Source organism: Apodemus sylvaticus, chromosome 14 (genome assembly GCF_947179515.1).
Source record: "Apodemus sylvaticus chromosome 14, mApoSyl1.1, whole genome shotgun sequence".
NCBI lineage: Eukaryota > Metazoa > Chordata > Mammalia > Rodentia > Muridae > Apodemus > Apodemus sylvaticus.
Genome location: NC_067485.1, coordinates 20,195,916 through 20,222,802, shown reverse-complemented (window position 1 = coordinate 20,222,802; position 26,887 = coordinate 20,195,916). Strand labels below are relative to the sequence as shown.

Sequence of the window (26,887 nt, the reverse complement as noted above, 5' to 3'; positions counted from 1 at the left end):
CTTGCCCAGCCTGTTTATAGATAGCTTATATTTAAAAGAACCACAATAACTGCATTAATATTTTTCAATTATGTCAAATACATCAATCAATTTTCAAAAGAACTATGATATTACATGTAAGTCTTAAGAACCTGGTATCTGTTAACTACTGTGGAAACAAAACCAAGAAAACATTCAAATAAATACCCACCAGGAAAATAAAAGTCTGTTTTTTTAAAGGAGTCTTCTAGCTTCAGGACCCAGACTTAGTAAATCAATAAAATTACAAATCAATAGTATGTTCCCTAGCTCTTACATTCATTCTACAAAAGGATTAACAGGTTTCATCCAAACATCACTTGCAGAGCTGGAGGTGTAGTTCACAGAGCACTTCCCTGACAAGCAAGCCACTCTGAATTCCATTCCTCAGCATGTAAAAACACAAGCAACAAAACCATGAAAACTCACCAAATTTCAATTTCAAATATTTGGAAGTCTATACTGAGAAAGATTCTAAGGCTACGCCAGATAAGCATATCTGGCACTAAAAATTGTTCAATCTTCAGTAAGTCTTCAGAAAATGACTACAGGAAAAGAGATTTATGAAATTGTTTGCAGATTTCTATCACCTTAACATCTAACAAGCTCAACTTTTAACTAAAGTTTATCAAATATAGTATAATCCAGCTTCCCCTTTAGAATAAGCCACCAGTATAACCTCCAACATTAGCCTTTCTATTTTAACAAAACAGTTCTCAGCCAGGAGATGTTAGTGTGTGCTTTTTGAGGCCAGCCCAATCTACAGAGCAAGTTCCATGAGACCCAGGACTGTTACAGTGAAGCCCTGTCTCAAACAAACAAAAACAACTCTCATACACACTCAGAAATAGATTAATAGATACTTTTAATTAAGAATCCCCATCAGAGAGGGCTTATGAAACTTGTGGGGAGTGGGGACCCAGAAAAGGGGAAATCTTTTGAAATGTAAATAAAGAAAAAAGAAAGAATTAAAGAATAAATAAAAAGATAAAAATGAAAAGAAAAAAAAAAATCCCCATTAGTGGCCAGGCGGTGGTGGCGCATGCCTGTAATCCCAGCACTCTGGGAAGCAGAGGGGCAGGCGGATTTCTGAGTTCGAGGCCTGCCTGGTCTACAGAGTGAGTTCCAGGACAGCCAGAGGTATACAGAGAAACCCTGTCTCAAAAAAAAAAAAAAAAAAAAAAAATCCCCATCAGAAAGCCAAATTAGACCCTAAAACAAAACAAACCTTCAAATACACTCATTTTAATGTTTTCTCTATGCTTGCCCTCTCCAAAAGCTTCCGTATAGTGTCTCCTGCCTTTAAAGTATAAAGTATGATCATAAAATAAAAATACCATACCAATTTACAAATAAGTAAAATGTATATAGGAATTTCTTTCATATTCTATAGTAGTCAGCAGAAAGTCCTTGAACATACACTGTCCTATTGGGACAATCTTTTTGTGCACTGCGTGAAGGTGTGCCCTTCCTTACCTGCCTAAGGCATTCTCTGATTGGCCTTAATAAAGAGTTAACAGCGAAAGGCAGGAATGTCAGGCAGAAATAGGAAGTCAGAAGCCAGCAGTTTCGCCAGTGGGCCATGAAGGTGTAAAGAACAGGTGCTGGGACTGAATGAGATTAACAAGCCATGTGGCAAAGTGTACATTAAAATAAACCGGGTTAATTAAGATATTCAAGGTAGGTAGTTGGGAAATAGCCTAAGCTAAGGCCTAAACTTTCATTAATAAGTCTCTGCGTCATTGCTCAGAAGCTGACAAGTTAGAGACAGTCCAACAATACTATCTCACTATTTACACTTAAGTATTTCATGCCATTTGTTACCTATAAACAGTCTGAACAGTCTTATCTGTTCAATAAGCTTAGTTCATATTTGAAAGAGATCTTCCTATGTTAAGAAACATAGCACACACAGCTCCTTTCTCAGAAAAATACTACCACCAACCACCAAATGATACTTCTTTAAAAGTTGTCCAATTTCTAACTCTGCTAATATACATGAATGACTTCACATATTAGCCTTCCAGTTTATATCCTTGCTAAGCTTAGTTAAAGTAGCGTTTAGAAAGGAATGTAAGCACACTGTCTGTCTTTAACTGGAAATACTACTGTACTTTTCCAATCTGCATACTTGGTACATTTTTATACCTCCTGCACTGACTAGAAACTGTAGCCTGATGTTTTGCAAGGATAGCAGTGAGGTAGCCAGAATCTTTTCCTAAGCTCAAGAGGGACAGCATTCAGCCTTTCATCAGAAGGCCAGACCCTGTCTGAAGATTTATACAGATGATACAGATGAGCAGTATCAGGTGAGGTTATCTAGTAGATGAAAATCCTTATCAAACAAGAAGGATTTCTGTCAAGTGTTTCATATGTTTTTTTTTTTTTCTTCTCTTCTGAAAAAAACAGTTTACATTCATTTTTAAATACTGGGCAAATATTGCATTCCTAAAACAAACCCACTTGACTACTTACAAAAGTATCTGGTAAAAAGATGCCTACTATTAATGAGAATTGTTGGCCTGGAGCTTTCTTGCAATATCTCTGCTCTTCTCATAAATATGTAAAAAGTTCCCCCCTCTTTTACTGCATGAAGCTGTGGAATCAGTATACATTTCTTTCTTACATGTTTGGTAGAATTAACCCTTTTATTGGCTGAGAGGGAGGTATTTCAAATAAATTAGGTATACTGAACAAATAATTCTATCCTTGACCAATATCAAGCCACAGGAAATATTAAATCTAATAAAGCATGTTCAAGGTCCACATACTATATATACTTCAAAATAGTCACGAAAGAAATCTTAAAAGCTCCTAAGTAAATGGAGAGATATACAATCTTCTTGGATTAAAAAACTTAATTTTGTCATATGATTTTTCATATTATGATCACAATCAAAATCCCAACAGCCACTGCAAAAATCAACATGTTCTCAATTTTTATGAAATTCCAAGAACTACAGAAAGCCAAAGACTCTGCTGTAGCTGAGTAGTTAAGTGTCTAACATGTTCACAGCCCTCAACCCAAGGACATCCCCCCCACCCCCCACAGACAAAAAAATGGAAAAGCCACCAGGTGGTGGTGGTACACGCCTGAGTCCCAGCACTCTGGGAGGCAGTCGATTTCTGTGTTCAAGTCCAGCCTGGTCTAGAGTGAGTTTCAGGACAGCCAGAGCTATCCTGTCTCCAATAAACCAAATCAAAAAAAAAAAAAAAAAGGAAAAGCCAAAGCAAGCTTGCACAAAACAAAACAAATTAAGAGAACAGCATTACCAATTTAAACTTTCTCTACACCAACAGCTATCAAGGCAAAGTACCAGCATAACATAAAAACAGATAAGGAAGATAAGCAGAAAAAGCCAAGTTATGAAATTGACAATATGCAATTAACACAAGAGAGAAAGGAGTCTTCAACAAATGGTACTTATAACAAATGCTCAAATGTAAAACAGATCAATGTAGACACACCACATACCAGACACAAATTAACTCAAAGGACAGCTCTAAATTAAAGCCTAAAAACTATAAAATTTCTACAAAAAACTACGGTGACTTCTGCTCTCCACTGGACCTTTTTTATTAAGCAATGATTTACTAAGAGTTTTGAAAACTAAACCTGATTCCGGCCATTTAATTTCAAAAGCACAGTACATTTATTAGAAACACTGAAAACCAACATCAATATTGGTAGAAAAGTTCATTTCAAATTTAAAACATCTTTCTCTTTCCTCATTTCTCTTCCTGGTTTCCTTTCTCCTTCTTTTTTTCTCTGTCCATCATGAAAGAAAAAGGAAAATAAGAGAATTTGGGCTATACCTTCGAATAAATCAAAGCTATGAATTGAGATTTAATGTTATCTAACATTCAGGATAAAAAAATAGTTTGGCTTAGAAATAGTATATTGATCACATTTCTGATAATAGTTATATATAGGATATCTTAAAAAGATATCAAAAGCATAAAGAGGAGAAAAATAAAATATATCAACTAATCACCTATAAAACACATCTCATTAAAAAAAATTAAATAACTAGACCACTAAAAGTAAAGCCTCAACTCATCAAGAACACAACCCAATTTTATAATGAACAAGATTTGTAAAATTTAAAAAATTATAAAAAAATTATGAGCCAGGAGTGGTGCCACATGCTTTTAATCATATACTCAGGAGGAAGAGGCAGGGAGATCTCTGAGTTAAAGGCCAGCCTGGTCTACAAAGTCCAGGACAGCCAGGACTCTGTTACACAGAGAAGCCCTGTTTTTTTCCTAACCCTAACGGTAGCCCTAATTCCAAACCCTAACCCTAACCAAATAAACAAAACAAACAAAACATAATAAGATAAATAAAAAACTTCAAAGCATAAAAAGACATTCAACATCATTAGTTATTGAGGACAACCCAATTAAAACCATAAATTGAAATTACCACTGTGTTCCTATTAGAATGGCTAAAACAAAAACCTGACAATTCAGTGTGGAAGTGCAACTATAGTAATATAACAAGGTGGTACTTAGACCAGAAAATACCTGTCTTGTTTACTATACACTTATCTATGTGATGAACAAATCTTAACTCCTAAGTATATGTCCAAGACAGATGAAAATGAATGCTGAAACTGAAAATAACCCAGTACATTTTCAATCATAAACTATAGGTTAATACCATCAACTGAAGGGAATTAAAGTGTGCAGACTAAGTCACAGTGATACAAATATAAGGCATTAGCCCAATTCAAAGGCTACCTACATACTATGACTAAATTCATTGAAATTACAACAAAGCCCTAAATACAGACAGGTAAAAAGCTCCCAGGGAATGACTATACACTCACTGATGGTGGGGATATCTAAGATGTTTTGTTGCAATGAAAATGTTTTTCAATATGATAAAATTAAGGCATTACTATTAAGGTAATTTTTTTCTATGTGTAATTTTTAAAAAGTGAAATTGTCATATGCCCTATAAACACACATATCTAATAATCAGTATGTTCGCTACAATTAAAATGTTCTCAGACACTGAAAATTTAAAAACCTCACAGTTCTATAATTCGTATGATTTATATAATTCAAGATTCATAAAATTCAAGTCTTTTGGGTTTTAGTAGTCAGTGTCTAGCAATGGTAAAGTTTAGCAACAACCCTACTCAAACTAACCTGGTAAGGTGTACTTCGTACTTTATTCTGTCTTACAGCAGCAGCTGCCCCACCATATGTTGTTTTGCCAGGATAAAAAGGAGAGTCTCCAAGCTGACTTGTTTTAAGAATTGAAGAATTCCCAAGGGACTGCATAGAAAAACAGTGACAAACAAATTATATGAAAAAATACTTAACCGTTTGTGATTATATCCATTATAGTTAGTACTCACGGTGGAAAGTGTTCCAAAGGCAGACAAGTTGAATGCTGGTTTTTTGGAGCTGATGGCAGTATGCTGTGAGAGTGAATGAGAACGTTCTGCTTCTGGGGACCACAAAGGTGGCAGGGAAGTGTTCTTTGAAACAGCTATATCTAAAACAGAAATTTGCAATTTGTAGTAACAGCACCAATCTTAAGACCTTAAGGCCCAGATTTTTATCATTTGTTTATAAATAAAAATCAAAGTTAAAAACTAAAAAGACAGGCAGTGGAGACGCACGCCCTTAACTCCAACACTTGGAAGGCAGAGGCAGGTGGATCTCTTTTGAGTTTGAGGCCAGCCTGGTCTACAGAATGAGTTCCAGGACAGCCAGGGCTGCACAAAGAAACTCTGTCTCTAAAAACAAAAGCAAACAAATAATACTAAAGGAGGGCTTGAAAGATGGCTCAGCAATTAAGAACATTTACTCCTTGTGTAGAGAAGCTGGATTCAGTTCTCAGCACCCACCAACAACCACCTGGAATTCCCTCTGGCTTCTTTGGGTACCTGCACACATATAATGTACAAAACCTCTTGCATGCAAACACATACACATAAAAAAATAAATCTAAAACAAACAAACAAAAGCCACCTAAATTAGGATAGTCTCTACTCCCTTAAACCTAGCATTTAACAGGCAAGTGAATCTCTATTAGTGCAAGGACAGCTTAATCTACACAATAAGTTCTAGGTAGCTGTGCTTACAAAGACCTTTTCTCAGAGGGGGGTGGGGGGAGATCAATCTTGAGAGATTGATTCTTGCTGACAAAGCTTCTTACTACCTGATAACAATAGTACCTTTCTCAGAAGCTCTTGAAGAGAACCCACTGGTAGTTGAGATGTTATCATCATCATGCTGAGAGGTAGAATCTTTAATCTCCTTCACAAGGGAAAATCCAGAACTGCCTATTGGGAATGCAGAGGACGTAGACGGCTGACAGTGCAAAGCAGGGGATTCCAACACAGAGAAATTCAGATGACTCCGATGAAGAGAAGGTCTTGTTAACACATCTGGATAATTTGAAGCAGTACTGGTTGTTGATGGTTCTTAAAAGAATAGTTAACATTATGAATAAAACCAAGAAAGGGTAATGCAAAGCAAGAAGCATACTTTCTTAAAGAGACACTTTTTATCGCTCAGGACAATGTTAAGTATGAGAGCTGAAATATAACTATTTTTCCTCCAGGTAACTAAACCTATTCACAACATTTATATTTCTTGAGTAAGGCTACTCTTACAATACAATACTAATCTTTACTCTAGCTAGGTTATAGCAATAAGGATACGGAGTGAAGTATCAAGCCGTACTGTTTTCCAAAAGGCTAGTGTTTATTATGTTCTAAAATAATCTCTTAAATACACTCATTTTCCTCTCAAATGAGATGTCATTTTCATGCCCACTGATTTCAAGAGAGCTCCCCTCTTCTCTGTGATATGACTGAGACATTTCTGAATTGCCCACATTTTTAAACATTATGATTTTAAGAATACACCCTCATATTATTCACCTACCAACTTCACTTTTATAATTCTTTTCCAGAATCTCTCTAACCAGCTTTATGTATATCTTCAAGTATACAGAATCATGTTTAAGGTTCCAAAAACCTCTCTTAAAATGGAATTAACTAAGATCAAACAAATATAAACGTGTACAGAACTAGAGAAAATACATGAAAAACTTTTTAAAGCATGGAAAACAGCACCAGAAGAATCAAGTAGTGGGGGTGGGGGCCCTAAGATAAACTTGGCATGTGAGACCAGGTACTAAAGTCCTAGTTGGAACAATATGCCAGGTACTAAGGGAGAAGTAGTAAGAAGGCTGGGTTCTATGAAGACTTTCAGCTTTGTAAGATGAAGTTCCAAGATAGTATCTGCAAAAGAAGCCTATATACTTAAATGCAATACACATTTAAAGCTGATGAATTACTTCCTACGTAGTAAGTACTTTACCACAATCCAAACAAATCTTTCTCCAAAAAACTGAGGAATACAAAGCATGGCAATGACGAATTGTTTAAAAATGGGGGGAAAAACTCAGGGAAAAAGGAGAGGTTGTTTTATGAGGTGCTCTCTCTCGCTCACGAGACCTCTCTCTCTCTCTCTCTCTCTCTCTCTCTCTCTCTCTCTCTCTCTCTCTCTCTCTCTCACACACACACACACACACACACACACACACACACACACACACACACTAGTATCTGATAGAAGGCTGGGGCTCACTGAAGAACTGGTCTCTATCATGCAAGAAAAGCCTTGGGTTCAATCACAGAGACACAAAAACAATCTGGAAGAATAGCTAAATTGAATTAAACACAATGTTACAAAACATGTTAAGAAAACTACTAGTTAAAACTCAGAAAGCTGGCAGGGCATGGTGGGAGGCAGAGGCTGGTGGATTTCTGAGTTCCAGCCCAGCCTGGTCTACAGAGTTAGTTCCAGGACAGCCAGGGCTATACAGAGAAACCCTATCTCAAAAAAACCAACCCCCCCCCCCAAGGCAAATCCAAAAATCAAAAAACAAAACAGAAAACCCAAAACAACTTAGAAAGCTATTTGTATTGATATTTAAATATCACAAAACTTGTCTGGCATAAGCAACATCCAGCACAATATAAAGTAACTAAAAATTGCCAGATATGGTGGCACACACCTTTAGTCCCAGCACTCAGGAGGCAGAGGCAGGCAGATCTCTGAGTTCAAGGCCAGTCTGGTCTAAAAGAGCAAGGACAGCAAGGGCTACACAGAGAAACTCAAAAAATAAAAAAATAAAATAAATAATAAAATAAAATAAAATAGTATCTAAAATTTGAACAGGATGGAGTATAGTTTAGTGACAGAACACTTGTCTAGCATACACAAGGCTTTAGATTCAGTCACAAGGAAAGCCAAAACACAAAAGTTATATATAAATGTTTCAACTTTTCTACAATCTGTATTCATATGCACATTATCCTATTAATTTATCTGTGCACACATGCCATAGTCCACGTTGATGCAAGGATCAGAGAACGGGATAGGTAAAAAGTACTATCAGTTAGAATGCGTTAAAATAGAATTATTTGTACCCAAAGACACATTCAGGGCAGATGAGATGGCTCAGTGGATTAAGACACTTGTCCACCAAGCCTGACAAACCTGAGTTTAATCTCCTGGTGGTGGTGCATGCCTGTAATCCCAGCACTCTGGAGGCAGAGGCAGGTGGATTTCTGAGTTTGAGGCCAGCCAGGTCTACAGAGTGAGTTCCAGGACAGCCAGGGCTATACAGAGAAACCCTGTCTCGAAGAAACCAAATCCAAAAATAAATAAATAAACAAACAAACAAATAAATAGAAAATAAAAAAATCCCCAGGACACAATAGTGGACGGAGAGGACTGATTTCTAACAGTTTTCCTGTGACCTCCACCTGTGGACTATGGCATGTGTATACACATAAACATTATAAAATAAATGTGCCTATGAATACAGATCATAGAAACTGAATTTTCTGTAACTGTTTTGTTTGTGCGTTGGCTTTCCTGGTAGCTGAGTCCAGAGCCTTGTCCTATAGGTAAAAGCAACAGGACCATTTAGTGCATGAGCAGAATCGACTAAATCTATTTAGTTTTTGCTGATTAAAATGGTTCTTTCCCCTCCACACCAGGCTAGACAAAAGTTACAAATTGGGATAATCCTATTAATTTACAGAGTCACATCAGTCATCAATGATGTTTCTAAGATGACTATAAATCATGACAGTATAATCAGACAGTTGCTTAGAAGTATTAATCACTGCTTCTTTATTTACTAGATAGGCCACTATGGGAGTGTTAGTGGCCAGAATTCTAACTGACAATACACATTATTGAGGTTTTCCTTCTTGGTCTGTTCTCCTAACCTACTGAATAACCAACACTAAGAGCCAAGATTAGTTAAATGGCTCAAATGACACTCACTGTGCAAACATGAAAATCAAAGTTCAGATCCCTAGTACCCATATAAAAAGCCAGGTAAGGGTAAACCCAATACTGGGGAGACAAGAGACAAAGGGGATCTATTCCTAGGCTTTGCTAACCAACCAATATAATCTCTGATTAAAAAAAAAAAAAAAGGTGAAGAGCAACTGAAAAAAGACACAGGTTAACCTCTAACCTGCTCATGCATATGCATATGCACAGGTATTTACACAAACACATACACACAACACACACACAAGTCTACACAAAGAGGTATATGGAACAGAATGCTATAAAGAAGAAACTTGAAATGGCCACGGTTCTACATTGTTGCTGAGCTACTTGAATGTTCAATACTCTCCAGCCCTGTTTTTACTATTAATAGATTATTTGTAAAACTTCTTATTAGTGCATCATAACACACAGGACTGCCACATAAACTACTTTTAGCTTCCTACATTTTTTTAAAGATTTTATTTTTATTTATATGAGTACACTGTAACTGTCTTCAGACACACTAGAAGAGGGCATCAGGTCTCATAGATGGTTGTGAGCCACCATGTGGTTACTGGGATTTGAACTCAGGACCTCTGGAAGAACAGTCAATGCTCTTAACCACTGGGCCATCTCTCCAGCCCCCAGCTTCCTACATTTTTACACTAACTGAACAGTAATGTTTCTAAGATTACTTTGAAAACACACTTTACATTTAAATGTTTCACATTAATAAATGCAATTTATACAATTTATGGAATAAATGCAGATTTTTTTGGTCTATCTAGTAAGGTCTATATTCACCTTTGTAAAAAGTTATCAGTGGTATTTGATTCCACACACACTAACTGCAGAATCAAATAAATAAATGCCTTGAGAAAAAGTAGGGAGGATTGTAAAAACTATCTGGGACTGATAGGGTTAAGATAGGAGCAAGATCAAATCTCAGTGGAGAGAAAACAATGCTACTGAGTTTGAAATAGATATCAAAAAGCTGTCTACTTGCTTCAAAATGGCTAGAAAACCAGCTTAATGTTAGAGTGCCTCCCTAGCATCTGCAAAGGCTAGCCTTGGCATAGTGGCCTGAAACCTGATCTCAGTGGAAACATGTACATTCCTGACATTTTCCTTATTGGAGTAATATGTATGAACTCTTACCAACATTAAGAGGCAATATTGCAGGGCAGTGGTGGTGTATGCCTTTGATCCCAGCACTTGGGAAGCTGAGGCAGGCAGATTTTTGAGTTCGAGGCCTACAGAGTGAGTTCCAGGACAGCCAGGGCTACACAGAGAAACCCTGTCTCGAGAAAACACACACACACACACACACCACACAAAAGCAATATTAAGCACACTATAGTAGCATCTTCTAGATTTAACCCCCATAATTTGCATTTAAAATTTGCAAAGATGAGTCACATGTCACAGTCTACCAAGAAATTTAGTATTTTAACAAAATATAAGTTCTAATTAATTCCACTGTGATCATGAAAATACACACATTAATTTTACATATATATAAATTAGAAACACAGGTTACTTAATCCTTACTAGTAAGCTCATCAAACTGGGAGTGGGGCTTTTGGTACTATGGGTACACTAGTGCTCAACAAATCTCTTATCAAAACCAGAAAGCCTGGGCCCATTTGGATGGTCAGAAAGTACAATGGAAGCAACCTCCTTAGAGATCTACCAAATAAAGCCTCAATGGTATTGCTGGTAACAGTTGAAAACAACGTATGAAAAGTAGAGATATCAAAATCCAAGTTATCCTAATAAAAGCCATCAAAATTTTAAAGACTATGTGTCTACTGCACTACTACAGTGCTCTGGTATATGTCAACTTGACCCAAACTAGAGTCATTTGAGAAAAGCAAAACTTAACTAAGAAAGTTCACCTGCCAGAATAGCCTAGCCTATAGGCAATCCTATGATACTTTTTTTCCTTCCTTGTGTGTGTGTGTGGGGGGGGGGGGGGGGTCTGAGGGGTGGGGGTGGAGAGGAGGATTAAGACAGGAGTTCTCTTCAAACTCAAGAGATCCACCTCCCTCTTCTGTCATAGAATATGCCACCAAATTGGACTGGTGCATTTGCTCAGTTAATGGTATGGGAGGGCTCAGATCACTATGGGAAGTGTCACCCCTGGAAATGGAGGTCTTGGGTATATAAGAAAGCAGGCTGAGCAAGCCATGGGGAACAAGCAAGTAAGGAATATGTCTCCATGGTTCCTGCCTTGACTTCCCTGAATAATAAAAGCTGTAAAATGAAAGCAACCCTTTCTCCAGGTTGATTTTTGGGTATGGTATTTATCACACCAATGGAAACCCTAACTATAACACTAAGAACACTAGACTTGACGTTTTCTTTTAAGTAACCATTCTTTCAAACCCACTTTACTATTTATCTTTATAGGCCAACTAGATAGGAATAAACATTACTAACTACATCAACATTAGTTAAGTCATACATCTGTCAGTTATTTATTCAAAAAACATTTCAATTACATCTGTCAAAAGCCACAGCAGATAAAGGGGACTGCAAGCCTAGTGACTTGAGTTCAATGCTTGGGAACTTATGTAAAAGGAGAGAGGGCTGACTCCACTACACAGTTGTCCTTTATCTCCACACAAACCACTGTGGCATGCTAGCCCATGTGCAAATACACACAAAATAATATTATTTTAAAAGACTACTCAATAAAACATCCTCAGTGTAAACCTAATTCCATTTGTTCCATACAAGATTTATATACCACTCAGTCAGATGCAATCATACTCAGGTAATATAAAGATATTTAAATTAAGAAGATGATCTCTGCTTTGTAGCCAAACACCCACACTGTTTACCTTCTGTGTTACTGCCAGCAGGCTCAGGGGTGACTCTCCCATCATCAGTGTTTGTGTTCTCATCTGCATAAATTGCATGCTCATCTTCTCTATTTTCCGGCCAGGGTGGAACTTCATCTGCATCCGGTGAATAGCTACAGGCATTTTCACTCTTGTTGAAGTATCTTTGTAGCCACCCTGGTACAATATTCTTAACAGATTCTGTAACCCTGCTAAGAATGCCCTGTTGGAGAAAACACATAAGACTACTTTAAAAAGTTTCTTTGTAAGTACTTACAGAAAGTCATGCCAAGCAAAACACAAGTATTTCCAACAAAATTTACTAAGATTCAGTTTGTAATGGTATGACATTATACAGTTTTTAATGAATCATCAACTATCCAAAATCTAAATTTAGTAATAGGAAATACATGTTTTCATCCTTCTCTTAGTACATTAAGACACACTATAAACCATTTCAACAATCATTGTGTCGCATTCTTTAAGGAAATCAAACGAGCTAGAACTACGGCCAGTGCAGCTGGAGTGCTTGCTTCTCACACCCGAGGCCTTGTTTAGATTCTTCAGCACTCACTACAAAAGTTAGAAAAAAATAATAATAATTAAGCCAAGATTATAAGAAATCCACCACAAAATATGAAAGATAACTAATCCAACATAAATCAAACTCAAGAAATTTTATATTATAAAATGTTTCCTTTAAAAATCTGAAGAATTAGCTCTATCATGACAAAACTAAAGGAAAAAACAATTTGGCATAATGCTGATGCTGCAGTGAGAATCTGGGCACTCTTCTAAGTAATCTTCACATATTGGTCAACTGAATACTCAAAATCTCTTTATGTAGTGAGAATAAGGTACTTTATGAATGAAGAATCAGGAACTTTTAGCCTAGTCTCTAGTTCCATAAGAAAATCAAGACATGGATGAAGACAAAACAATGTAATAATGCCATTAAGTAGCATGTCCAAGATACAAGCATGCATTCAGAATGAAGTAATAGCCATGGCATTCTGGAACCTACGACAGAACTTGAGTACGAACCCCCCTTTGATTTACTCCAAGAACATCCCTGCCTACTACTGCTCATTGGAACAAAGATAAATATCAAATGAAGTAACATGAAATTACTTCTCAAGGTATCACAGAAACATTTGCTGGTAATTCTACTAATAAGGGAAAGAACTAGCACAAGCAAGCTGGGATACAGTACCCAATATCTGGCATAAATTTCACTCATGAAGCAGCATTAATTAGGCTTCAGAGAATCACAGAAAGGAAAGGGGGGCTTAGCAGATTCAAACAGAAATTAAAGTCAAGGCATGATATATAATCCTACTTTGGAAGCAGGTCCAAAACAATTAAGGCTTTAAATTTTCTGTCAAGAGAAAAGATGGAAGATCTTTCTGAAACAGATTCTTGAATACCAAAGGTAATTACTTTATTTGGAAAGGTATAAATAACAATTGAGCAGGGCAGTGGTGGCGTGGCGGCGCACGCCTTTAATCCCAGCACTTTGGGAGGCAGAGACAGGCGGGACCTTCTGAGTTCGAGGCCAGCCTGGTCTACAGAATGAGTTCCAAGACAGCCAGGACTACACAGAGAAACCCTATCTCAAAAAACCAAAATAAGAAAAAAAAAATCTAACACAAAATTATACAAAAGTATTGGAGAATACGTCTGTATTCTTCAAACAAAAAGACAGATCTATATGGTAAACTATCAAACATATGAAAGCCAATGGTCCTACAATATATTCATTCTAAAGGACACAAAGTCATTGTTTCCCTTTTTTATATCTCAATACATAGTATTAATTACTTTAGAGAGAAATGACTATGGATCTAAACCTAGTGTTTATAAAGCAGAGTAACAGCTAACATCCTCCTATTGCAAAAGACTTCGAAGTGCTTACAAAATAAACTATACTATGTTTAGAAACAGCATTTTGTCTAGCCAAGTTACTTACAGTACCATTAAGTGCCTCGATGATCAGAAAATAAAACTGAAAGGCAGTAATGGTATACACCTTTAATCCCAGCACTTGGGAGGCAGAGGCAGGTGGATCTCTGGGAGTTTACTGCCAACCTAGTCAGCTCCAGGACAGGCTTCCAGGAGTAGGAAGTCCTGCCTCGAAAAACACAACACAACACACACATACACACAAAGAGGTAGGGAGTTAACCAGTGTATCTTGCCTCAGCACAACAGGACTCACAATGAATGACAGCTCAAAGAATAGAAGGTTTTAACTCGAAAAGACCTGAAGTCATCAAAACTTACATCCTTAAATTTCAGCAACCAAACATAGCTCTTAGGTTGAATGACTGAAAATCATGAAGAAAAAAAATGAACTCTGGTCTAACATGTTCTAATTACAGCCCTAGCTACAGGATGAGCAAAGACTTCAAGTCCTTCACAATACTAAAGCATGCAAGGTAGGGCTGGTGTAAGTCCTCCCCCCACCAAGTGATTGATACTCGATCAAGTTAGATAACCACTCTATTTGAAGGGATTAGGAACTCAGATGCATATCACAGGAAATTAAGACGCATTTTAGAGCCTGGCGGTGGATGTGATAGTGGTGGCTGAGGAGGTGGCAGCAGAGCACATCTTTAATCCCACCAATTGAGTGGAAGAGGCAAGCCACTGGGGTGAGCTCCAGGCCAGTCTGGTCTACAGATCAAGTTCCAGGACAGCCAAGGTTACAAAGAGAAACCCGTCTTGAAAAAGCAAAAAACAAAGGACACAAAAAAAAAAAAAAAAAAAAAAAAAAAAGGTTCAGAAACCAAGATACCTTTTGGGAAAAGCCCCTCCTATGGTATGCAAATAAAATCATAAATATTCCTAAAATTTACACATCAACTGTCAGCTACTAATGAAAAGCTGAGAATAAAGATCAGGAGCTAGACTCCAGCCTGGGTTCCCTGAGATCTGAGGGAAGTTGGAGAGGGATGAAAGGAATGCGAAAAGAAAAAAAAATATTCTTATGGAGGAAGAAGGTTTCATGCCAAAAAGAGTTCTTCAGGTCTTCATAGAAATGGATCAAACTTGATGGAAGAGTGCTTTACAAGTTAGACATGGTGGTGCACACCAGTAATCCTGTCCTAAGGATGGAAGAGGAAAGGCCACAGATGGAAGGATAGGAAAGGCTATAGAGTAAGAACACTTTAGAATTTTAAAGAAAAAAACGAGAGAGAGAGAGAGAGAGAGAGAGAGAGAGAGAGAGAGAGAGAGAGAGAGAGAGAGAGAGAGAACACAAAACAAAGACTTCTTAACTCCTACTTAACCAAATCAACTTCTACACTAAACAAGAATGAAAGTTTTCCTTCAGAACATCTCAGAAACTTCCAGCCTAGGGCAATCACTCTCTTCTGTGTATGGAGAGTGGTGCCCTTGCTTCCAAGAGGTGGCCTCCAAGGCACACTACACACATAGTACATAGACATGCACGGAGAATGAAGATCGAGAATTAGAGGCCAGCCTAAGCTACAGAAGATCCTCAAGAAGCGAGCTAGAAAAAGAGGAAACTTCTCCATGTTTTCAAGAGGAGTTTCCCTAGAAAGGATATGTGACAATTATTTAAAATGTAATTAAAAAAAAAAAAAAACTCGGGGCTGGTGAGATGGCTCAGCGGTTAAGAGCACTGACTGTTCCTCCAAAGGTCCTGAGTTCAATTCCCAGCAACCACATAGTGGCTCACAACCATCTGTAATGAGATCTGGTCTGTCTGAAGATAACTATAGTGTCCTCACATATAATAAATAAATCTTAAGAAAAAAAAAACTCTAAAACTGCAAAGAATCACCACCCAAATACATGAAATATAAGTTTCAATAAAAACATGTATTTACTGGATTAAAGACTTCCAGCTTTACAGATTTTAACAACTTCTACTGTTCTATATTTCTTCCCCTCAAAGACATGAAAAACCATCTTACAACAGAGTAAACAACCACCCTTTATAGTGATGACAAAGCCAACTACATAAAAAGCAAAATTCATGCAAAATTCATAGTGCATTAAAAATAGAACTCTGATTTTATCTGGGGCACTACAAGCAAGGGCCACAATAAGTAATTAAAAATAATGAAGTTAAATTGAAGATAAAAGGAGAAAATTCTCAAATTTAAACTACAAATCCATCAGATTTTTCTTGCCTTAAGAATTAGCTTCTTCATTTGGCAAAAGATATTAAATAATATAAGTGTCCGCCGGGCGGTGGTGGCGCACGCCTGTAATCCCAGCACTCTGGGAGGCAGAGGCAGGGGGATTTCTGAGTTCGAGGCCAGCCTGGTCTACAGAGTTCCAGGACAGTCAGGGCTATACAGAGAAACCCTGTCCCGGAAAAAAAAAAAAAAAAAAAAAGTGTCCAATTCCATATACAAATTACAGTAGTTAACACAGTATTTCATATTCTTTTTAACCTTAGTTCACAAGAGACTCTGGGGGTCGGAGGAGAGATCGATTTAGCCTATACTCACTTTCTTTTTACCAGAAGGCAACTTCCCAATTTGGCCAACTATGTCCTGATGCTTCACACACAGGTTTCTTGTTTCTCTACTCCATTCTACTTAAGTTCACTCAACTCCCTTCACATTATCCTTATTAAATAGCATTCCATTCTACAATCTTTCATAAGTAACTTCACTGACTCTCTGATCATGACTACTACGTCCAGCACCAGTTTTATGTCTACCAGGCCTTACTCTTCCAAAATACTCCACCATTTTGATTTCCATTAGTCCTTTCAGATTCCTATATTATATTAATACCTCATTCTTGCAGGCCCCTCCACCCTCCTACTCATTTAGTATCTGTGCAGTCACTAGATTTCCTCCCCCTCCAAGTTTTTTTTCAGTATTTTTTAAAGCTGCCTCACTGTAACATCAGTACTGGGTTATTTCATGTGGGAAGAAATTAAGTATTCTAAAGACATTTATACTAAGTCTAATTTTGATAATCTGAAATTAAGTTACAACATTTATACTAAGTCTAATTTTGATAATCTGAAATTAAGTTACAAATCTCAGGCACTGCCATATTTTATAAGCTGTTAAATTTACCCTATCTGTCCAATCCAAGTTCTCCTGTCACTTAAAATCTTTCTGGCTAAAGAATTAAATACTCCCAAGTAGCCTATTTTCATCCCCTTCAAAACTTTCAAGGCTGCCTGGGCATAGTAACATTCCTATGCTTGCTAAATCTAGCACTCCCAGCACTCAGAAGGCTGAGGTAGAAAGACCAGCTTGGGCTACATAGTGAGTTCAAAGCAGACTAGGCTACAGGAAGACCCTACCTCAAAAGTAAGAATAAGGGCCTGGAGAAATGGCTCAGTGTTTATTTAAGAGTACTTGCTGTTTTTCAGAAGTCTCAAAGTCAAGTTCAGTTTCCAGCAGTCTGTCAGGGTGCTCACAACTGCCAGAGGCTGATACCCTTTTTCTGGCCTTCAGAGGCACTAACACACAAACACATGCACAAACACATACACATATAGATTCATATATAATAATACAAGCAAGCCTTAAGAAAAAAATAATAAAAAAACTGTAAAATGTAGTAAGCAGTGAAATCCACTAAATTGATAGCAGTCAAACTCCCCTAAGAGCTATCTCATAGCTCACATTTTAATACTGAGACTAAGAATTTCTCAAGCCACATTATGAAAAAGATAGGTAAATAAATAGAAATATTTATAGGCGAGAAAGGTGTTCTATTACCCTTTTTCTGATAATATATTATGTCTTGACATCAAGACTGCAAATATACTTTCTTGCTTTTTGAGCACAGACAGAATTCTAGATCAAGGCCAGACTAGCTAGGGATATATTAAAGGACGCTCTATATCAGAAATATAAAAGTTGAAAATACAGAATTCTTGCAATTTTCCCAATAATAAGATGACTATCTTTAGTGGCATCTGATCAAGGACTTCATTCTACTTCTAGCTGACACTGTATCATTAGGACTTTCCAGGAGATGGAAACATAAATGGAGATTTGTTGTTGTCATATTAAAGCTGGTAAGAAGTGGTTAAGATAACCTGCTGGAATCTCTCACTGGGGGGGGGGGGGGGTTTACTCATCAATCAATTCAGAACTTTTCCACCTACATACTTAAGTGACTAGTACATCCAAGAAAAAGACAAAGTCCTTTAAAAAGTTGTGATAAAGCTAGACTTTTATCAAATTTTGTAAAGTTTTGGTGCTAGAAGGTTTTCTGGCTTGGGACTAAGGTAATCTACCTTCTTACAAAACAGGATCATTGGTAGTCTATCCTTCCTCACTTAAGTCAGTGACCTCATTCAATTGTTTAACAAGGTAGGGAAGGGGAAGAATCCCCCCCCATCCAACAACAAATAGTTTAGATCACTTTAGTTTGACTTTCACTAGGTAAATAAACAAAGACCTTAAGTTTAGTATGAATTTGGAAGACTTGAGTAACCAGAGGAAGAAAAAAATGCTAATTCTAAAAGATAACAAAATGAATAGGTCACTTAAAAAATGAGTCTATTTAATCACAACTTCATGTGAGTTCTATACCATCTGAGACATTTTTATGTCATTTAACTCTTTGTAAGCTTCCATTTACAGATGAAAAAAATAAGCAGAATTTTTCATCATTGAACACTTCAGGCAGAACTGGGATTCAAACTTATTCTGATTTCATCAGAAAGTTTTTAAAGCAATTATTTCTATTTCTACATCTACCAAAAGCATTAAGCATCTGGGATATAAAGAATAAAATTTTAGTATATGGAATGAATAAAATATTGAGAAATATTACTCTTTTCAAACTTGAGAATACTCTTTAGTCATCAAATGTTACACAGCACACTTAAATCATAAAGTGAGTACCAAAATAAAAAGTATTCTATCACATAAACCCAGCTCTACAAACTCAGGTGACTTTGGGCCTGAGCTGGTCTTAAAGCTAAAAATGGTTTTAACATTTGCCAAAGATCCTTTTTAAAAAATTGCAGCCACAAAGCCTCAAAATACCTCAAAATAAAAAGGATTCATCAAACCCTTGATCTAAAATGTTGATGAAAGGGGAATTCCTGCCCTTCCTCAGCTTTTTAAACAGTTGAATGTAGTCAGTGTCTTAAACCAGGATAGTCAGGCTATCCTATTTCTGTAAGGATAAAAGGTATCTCCAAGCCAGAAAATCTTTTAGCACCAAGAGGGGAGTGATAAAAGCAAATGGGTCTGTCTCACCAGGAGGTGGCAACAGATTCTTCCAGAAGTTTTGCTCATGAGCTCAAGTGTTTTGTGGTGGCTCTTAGGAAAAAAGCAACCAGCTTACCCTCCTGGCCTTGCTACACACAATGGAAATGGGAAAGGAGATCCAACTGGAGAAAAGAACTCTCAACTAGAAAAATAAGCATACTTAAAAGTATCTGGGTAAGTAAGCAAGGTCTCAGGTTTAAGGCCTGCCTGACCCACACAGAAGGTAGCTAAAAAGTAGCTAGTTAATGGGCTAGGTGAAAATAACCATCCTGCATTGTTCATTTGCTTCTACACTTCCTGTGACAGCCTCACTCTACAGTTCAGACTAGCCTGAGACCACTATGGCTTCAAATTTCTAATCTCTTGGCCTCAGCCCCTTAGCAGCTGTAATTTCAGGTATGTACCAGCTATGTCTACATATAACTGTTACTTCTTTTATTTAGTTGATCAAGGCAGTAACTATCTTTCTACCTCCACTTCAAGCAAGGTGACTTTTCTTTTTTATGAAAAGTTAAAAGTAGAAAAATGCTAGCGTTACCAGAAGTCAAAACAGGAAATCAGAAGTCAACTGAACATGATACAGGAGTCACAGGTCACAGGTACTGGGTGGTGACTGCAGTAGCGCTTTGGCCTGACATCTGCTGTCCTGCATCCACCAAGAAGTGGCAGAATGCTTAATCTTACTCTAACCTTCTCCTACACAAGCACAGGCTTCCTTGTGCCAAGAGGCCCTGGACACGTATCAAACACTAGTGTTAAACATGCCATGTCATGAAGCTCCTTGATATATCCAAGATGATGACTCAGCAGCTGCTGCAAAACAACCAGTTGAAAGCTCTGCTAGGAGATGTTGGACAATGACAGTCACTAAGTTCGAGTACTGGTTACTTTAAGACAAAAACAAAAACCAAGCAGTAAATATTTCTCTTTGGTCGAATCTTAAAATCTTAAATTCTTAAAATTAAATCAGCTAATCAAGAGAGAGTTAATTTTAATTCCAGTTCAAAGATGTATTTACTTTTTAAATTAAATGACTGAGGCAAGAAGCTAATATTTTACATGTCTTACCTACTAAAACCATACAGTCTGAAATCTGGATCAGCCCCAAAACACGTTGGGTTTTAGCTGAATGCACTTCTCTCTCAAATTAGTTTTATCTAAATACATTTTAAAATAAGCTGTGATCATAACTTTGGTTTCTTTCTAAACTCTATCATAATATCATACATAATATTGGCTCTTTCTAAACTCTATGCAAGCCATCCATTTCTCTGCTCAAATTGTTTTCAGTTTCTTTTAACAAGCATTCAGAGGTGATTCGTTGCTCTTAGGAAAAGTTTGTTTGTCTTAATGTCCACTGTACAGTATTAGGTAAAGTAAAATGGTCAGGCTTGTGACCTGTTTTTAATCTTAAAATCTGCTTGCGAATACCCCTGGCTCCTCAGCATTCTGTACACATCTAGGGAAAAATGGTAATATGCCAAGGCTTCCAATCAAGGACAAATAACTTCTTAGTACATAAACCACAGTTTTTGCAGGGCAGTGGTGGCACACCCTTTCATCCCAGCACTTGGGGGGCAGAAGCAGGTGGATTCCTGAGTTGGAGGCTAACCTGGTCTACAGAGTGAGTTCCAGGACAGCCAGAGAAACCCTGTCTCGAAAAATAAAAATAAAAATAAATAAAAATAAAAGAACCACAGCGTTTACTGTTCAAAACTTTCCCTATCGTTACTTTTTAAAATCTCGAAAGTGATATAACTTAACATTACCAAACAAAATGCTAAGTATTCAATTTTAGCACTAACCAGAATACAACAAAAAGTCTTAGCCCTTCTTCAATAAGCTTAAAATATACACTTCCTACTTTAGTCCACGAGGTACGGAAAAGTTGGTTTGTTAAAGTGGGTTCTTAACATTTTAATTCTCACAATTTTTAATAACTGAAAATTTTCTCTGAACTAAATATCTCATTTACAACAGGAATCGACTTCTTTATAAACACCCAAAGAAGGCACATGGTGGTTTAACTTTACGATTACCAACACTCCTGGTAAGCCCAAAATACCTTAAACTTCTAGAAAACGCCCAGTATTAAAAATATTTAGTGTATGAGATCAGAGCTGAAGAACTGGTCAACTGTAGAGAGTGGCTGATTCTGGTCTTCAGAACATAGCGCGGGGTGGAGAGAAGAGAGGGAAGAACGGCGCATCAGAGACCAGACGTAAGAGCGGCGAGGGACTTTCAAAACGCCTCAGTGCCACATAACTATAACTCAGTTAAGAGAGGCAAGGATGAGAAGTTAAACTAGTGTGTTCAGATCTGGAAAGGCCAAGCAGGCAGATGAGGGGACCGGACTACCACTAATGATTTAACACGGCTAAAACCGAATTATTCCACGATCCGGGTAACAGCGCCCCCTCCCCAAGATTCTCCCGGCCGCCGAGGCAAAGTAACCTCCCCACGCACCCTGAGCCCGGGAACACCAGAAAGAAAAAGCCTGCCAGCGGATGGGCCTGTCGCCACTCTTTCCCTTGTTCCTTCGCGAGGTCGTGAGTAATATCACCAAACCCCCAAAACCCGCCAAAAAAGAAGCCCGAGGATCGGAAGCCTGGAATTTCTTTTCCCGCCCTGCGCCCGCCGGGGAAAGCCCTTGGGCGGGAGGGCTGGGAGAGGCCACTCGCACCCCACGTGTGCGCCGCCAGGCTGGGCTAGGCTCTACCCACTTCCCGTCGCCACCTCGTCCCTGCCTCAGGCCCTCTGGTCCCCTCCACGTGGGGCGCCGGGCCTCGCACCGCCCCCCCACCGCGGCCGACCGCAGCCGCCCAGTCGCCGCGGCATGCGGGTCCCGTACCTGGTGTTGGGGTCGCCCCTGCTGGTAAGGCTTCACCGGCCCCTGGTGGCAACGACGCGTCCGGATCTTGCCGCCGCCGCCCCCTCCTATGCCTCCGGCTCCTGAGGCCATGGCGGAGCCTGGGCGGCCTCCCACTACCGCTCCCGGGCGGGAGAGGCAGAGGCGGCGGCCTGAGGGCCTCCCCCGCCCGGCCCTAGGCGACACACAGACACAGCGAGAACCGCGAGGGAGCGAGCGGGAACTGAGAGTGCGCGCGGCGAGGAAGGCGGTGGCGGCGGCTGAGGGCCCCGAGGTGGCTGAGGACCGCCGGCCGCGTGCGGACCCCCGCGTCTGTGTTTGTCACCGTCTCTATGGAGATCTCCCGCCGAGGCCGGCGCGAGCAGCTCCGGGCGCCGCTGAGGCCTAGCTCGACCGCCCGCTGCTGGAGGCTCCTCTTCAGCCGCCCTGGCCGTCGCTGCCGCAGTCCAGGCCGCCGGCGCCGCCCGCCAACCCCTCCCCTGTGCGCGCTGCGCCCGCCCCGCCGCCGCCGCCGCCGTCGTCGTCGTCCCTGCAGTCGTCGTCGCCGCCGCTCTTGCGCCTATTACCGCTGTTGAGGCGGCCGCCGCGGTCGCGAGCCAGAACACCGTCACTCCTGGGCGACCGACGCATCTGCATCATCACGCTGCGACGAGGTGGGGGATGGGCAAAGGAAGGAAAGGTTGGCCGAGCCCGCGCTCTCAGTCGCGGGTGCCTCTGGGAAATATAGTTTTTCGGACAAGAACTCGGATTCTCGGAAAGGCAGGCTGTGGCGGAAGAACACCCGCGGAGCACCGCAGAGGCACAAAGCCCGGTTCTTTTGGCGCCTGTTAGCTGCTTGTTTAGGTCCAGAATGGCACTCGACATGAAAACTGTAATCTCCCATTCATTAATTATAAGCGGAATGGAAGTAAACAGTAAAATCAAAGAACGATAATGTATCACAATAGGAAAAAAAAAACGCGTTTGAATTAACAGTGTCTGTGATCCCTAGGCCTAAAACAAGTAGAAAAAATATTTGGCTTCTGATTGGCATCTGGCACTTGGGAGGCAGACACAGGGGAATGGCTAGTTAGACGTTACCCTCAGCTTCATAGTGAGATTCTGTCTCAACGAAAGCAGAAAATACAACTTCATTACTGTTTCATTAAACATATAAGGGCTTTGTTGTCATCACAGGGTGCTGGCATTCTGAGTTGCTTCACTCCTTACAGACTGTACCTTGGATGACTGTACTAAATAAGGAGCTTTAAAATTCACCTTATAAAGTTGTGGGGAGCTAATGCGGTTTTCTGTGTGGAGCACTCAGTAAATTTCTTGGTATACAAGAAGCACAGTAAATGATTGCAATTATGACCTAAGCAATCAACACACATTAAGGGTGACTCATATACTCCTAGTAAACATATATTTGCTTCAGTTAGTATTATAGTTAGGTGATTAAACAATGTACCCTCAAGCTGAATACACAGTGTTAAAGATGCAGGCATTAGACAAAAGGTCTGTGTGATCATGTGATCCAGCCTAGTCATTCAATGGACTATATGGAAACCAAGAAAATTTAAGGGGCACCATTAAGGGTATCAATTTGGAGCCTGGCTGGTGACACACGCCTTTGATCCCAGCACTCGGGAGTCTGAAGTAGATGGATTCTGTGACTTCAAGGCCAGCCTGGTCTACAAAGCAAGTTCCAGAACAGCCAGGGCTACATAGAGAACTGTCTTGGGGAGGTGGGGGGGGGGGGCGGGGGGGAAGGGGGAAGAGGATGGATATCGAGTTGGGCACTCAAAGCCAGTACTATAACCCAGTTTTTCCATGAAATAAGTAAATGATTAGGAAAAAGAATCGATTATAAAGAATCATAGATATAATGTTCTATTAGAGAACAGTATTCTAAAGTTTATAACTATAAAATCCAATAGATTGTTTAAATCTGTCACTTACTAGCTGTGTGGCCTTGGGGAGATTACTGATCTTCTTTCTAAGCTTCGCTTTCCTCATCTGCAAATAGAATGAATATTTACCTCAACGGGGACATGGTTCTGCTTTTAATAGCTGTACAGATAGAAAGCACTTAGTACCAACCAGAAATCTGCTACCAAAAGTGATCGCCATGATCTCTTGCACCAGCCTACCCCCAAAGTGAACAATTCAAATCACTATTGAAATCAAATTAATACCCCCAAAACTTACAGTACCTTTGAACTTATAGTACCTTTCAGCACATCAAAGACTTTACTGTAACCAGTTGGTACAGTCTGTGTCTGACCTTAACCCCTGAAACAAGTTACCGAAGATGATCAAAAGAATTCCTTTCCTCTTCTTCCATGCATATCCTCCCTTGCCAATCTGCCTACATTCTCCAGGTATGTTCTCTACCCCAGAGCTACAAACCAAGCAGAACTGTTCGGTCACAGCTCTCCCTCTCGTCTCAGGGGAATCGAGTTTCCAGCATAAGCTAGCTTAGCATCTGTTTCCTGGAAGGGACAATCTTCACAGCCAAGCTGTGAAAAGTAACATCAGACAGGACCTTACCTTCCAGCTGAGATGGGAGGGCTGTGGGTGGTTCAGCAAGACCCTATCTCTCTCACCCTCAAATAAGTCAGGAGAGAATAAAGAAATAAAGGAAAGGTTATGTCAAAGAACTTCACCAATGTCATACTTTTTTCAAAGTAGAAAATTGGTAGAATTTGAGGATTCATGAAAAAAGTCCACATCCCCTTGGGGCTTGATCTCAGTTATTTCATTCATTTCCTGCATATTTATTTAGCGAGGAAAAAATACAATGCTCTCATATTTGTGTGGTTGGTTCATTGCACACTGTAGCAGGAAAACAATGACACCCAACAAGTCCACGTTATACCTGGACTGCTTTTTAGAGCCAGAACAAACAGTATGTCTCAATTCACAAAAAGAGGATTACTGCCGGGGTCTCTCTGCCAACAGAGACCCAGATAACATTTGTTCTAATTTTCCCATTTAACATGGTAACCGATGGTCAATTATAAATCAGCAAATAAACATCTGACCTTCATCTGGTAGATGAAGAATAGCCATTAATTACAAGTGAAATACAGTTTCCTTTAACTCCAATCTGGGCTGAAAATTAGTCTTCATTTATTTTTCAAAAGGAAAAAAATCCCCAGTCAATAGAATATTCAGAGATGGCAAGTATAGGAAATTATGAAATTTTATGTATTTATTTTAACCTCTAAACACAAAAATAAGGTCTGGACTATAATGTCTATTCATCCAAATTATTTCCATCAGAGTATTGTTTCATCACCACGGAGTTCTGCCTACATTTTCATGTGATAATTACTCTCATGAACTTCACCAAACAGAAAGATAAAAAGAAGCCAGGCTGGTGGTTTACAACTATAATTCCAGCACATGGGAGGTACAAACAGAAAGATTAAGACATTTAGGGCCTGCTAGTGATATGGCTCAGCGGGTAAGAGCACTGACTGCTCTCCAGAAGGTCCTGAGTTCAAATTCCAGCAACCACATGATGGCTCACAACCATCTGTAAAGAGTGATGAGATCTGATGCCCTCTTCTGGTGTGTCTAAAGACAGCTACAGTGTACTTACATATACTGATAAAGAAATCTTTTTTTTTAAAAAAAAAAAAAAGAATTTTTAAAAAATGTAGGGCCAGCCTGGGCTACATAGTGAAGCCCTGTCTCAAAAGTAAATAAGCAAAAAAATCAACATAAAGAGCAATGTGTGTGTGTGTGTGTGTGTGTGTGTGTGTGTGTGAGTGTGTATGTGTCCTGCATTGGATATTAGGGTAAGAAAGTCAATCGTGATGGGAAAGTAGTTAAAGACATATATACACCATTATACTCTCATTAACTTACTAAGGTCTCTGCCTTTGGGGAATAAAGCAACATCTAAGACTGAATGAATTAACTAGACTATAGTCAAGTTTTAATTAATTTTACCTAACTCATGATTGCAAAAATGTCACGAATTTGTTCCTCTTCCCAACCCCATCTATCAGAGTCTGCTAGGCTGCAGTCTATCATGAACTGAATAAGCAGCCACAGAAAGCAATGCATATATTTTGTGGCGATGCCTTAAAGTAAAAACATTGCTTACATTCTAAGAGGCTGGAACTTCTGCTGAACCTCACAGCCAGAGTTAATAATGCACCTTGGGGTCACTGGAGACAGATATCCTCCGTGTTTATTTAACCTGTTTGTTTAAGCCACCTTTAAAAGAACAGTGTAACAACCAACCTTACTTGCCTTGGATTTTCCCCACATAATCAACTTTTACAGCCTAAACTAATCCATAGCTATAATCTTAAATCCTGGACTCTGCCATGCTCCTGACCCACAGCTATGCATGTGTATCCTTCGCTGAAGGTATTGAATCCAGAAGTTGAAAGCAATCTTCTAAAACGAATATCCATTCATGGGTACTGGTTGATAGAGAGTGATATTTGTAATTCTGTTTGTTATCTGGATCAGGTGGGTGGTCAGCTGGAGCTGGTGACTTAATCCCTTGTGAGACTCTGTTAAAGATTTCTGAAGAATGTGCCACTTCTTCCCCGTGTGATGCGTGCACTTCGGTGAGTACAGAGCCCTTTGTTGGAAGGG

General features: G+C 39.2%; 1 protein-coding gene across 2 annotated transcripts in view; it reads right to left on the bottom strand.

The window, feature by feature from the left end:
• Positions 1-22,742, bottom strand: part of Nup153 (nucleoporin 153) — a 53,895-nt gene extending 31,153 nt beyond the window's left edge. For both annotated transcript variants that reach the window (XM_052156723.1, XM_052156724.1), the window contains exons 1-5: positions 22,268-22,742; positions 12,189-12,411; positions 6,213-6,461; positions 5,388-5,527; positions 5,176-5,304 (exon numbers count right to left, since the gene is read on the bottom strand). In XM_052156723.1, the coding sequence (XP_052012683.1) occupies positions 5,176-5,304; positions 5,388-5,527; positions 6,213-6,461; positions 12,189-12,411; positions 22,268-22,378 (852 nt within the window). In that variant the 5' untranslated portion in view covers positions 22,379-22,742. The remainder of the gene's footprint in view (positions 1-5,175; positions 5,305-5,387; positions 5,528-6,212; positions 6,462-12,188; positions 12,412-22,267) is intronic.
• Between the last annotated feature and the right edge of the window lie 4,145 nt (positions 22,743-26,887).